This window comes from Penaeus monodon, chromosome 24 (assembly GCF_015228065.2).
Source record: "Penaeus monodon isolate SGIC_2016 chromosome 24, NSTDA_Pmon_1, whole genome shotgun sequence".
Classification (NCBI taxonomy): domain Eukaryota; kingdom Metazoa; phylum Arthropoda; class Malacostraca; order Decapoda; family Penaeidae; genus Penaeus; species Penaeus monodon.
Genome location: NC_051409.1, coordinates 41,875,094 through 41,875,461, shown reverse-complemented (window position 1 = coordinate 41,875,461; position 368 = coordinate 41,875,094). Strand labels below are relative to the sequence as shown.

Genomic DNA, 368 nt, shown 5'->3' with positions numbered 1-368 from the left:
CCCTCATTCCTCATACAGTAAAAATTCTCCAGTCGACAGTAACAATATTTTAGAACACTAAAAAATAAGATATCCTAATCGTATTCCCGATCAACATAGAAAAGGAATACAAAATTGTACCTGTTGATAAAAATACAGGTCTTGGCGAAGAGCAGATACCACAGGTCCTTGTAGGGATGGTAACCGAACATCGCCAGGAGAGAATTGTAGACCAGGAGGGTTCGGTAAGGTAGCCATAATGTAGCAAAGATGGCCACCACAACAGCCAACATTTTCACCACCTGAGGACAAGCTTCTGTTAGGAATTATGGATGATATCAGTGCGTGTGATAGATGTGCGTGCATCAGTGGGCGAATGATTGGACGTG

At 42.4% G+C, this 368-nt stretch overlaps 1 protein-coding gene across 1 annotated transcript in view; it reads right to left on the bottom strand.

Moving 5' to 3' along the window:
* LOC119589024 (alpha-1D adrenergic receptor-like) overlaps positions 1–278 on the bottom strand; it is a 4,080-nt gene extending 3,802 nt beyond the window's left edge. Inside the window, exon 1 of the mRNA XM_037937612.1 lies at positions 121–278. Within this exon, the coding sequence (XP_037793540.1) occupies positions 121–272 (152 nt within the window). The 5' untranslated portion in view covers positions 273–278. The remainder of the gene's footprint in view (positions 1–120) is intronic.
* Between the last annotated feature and the right edge of the window lie 90 nt (positions 279–368).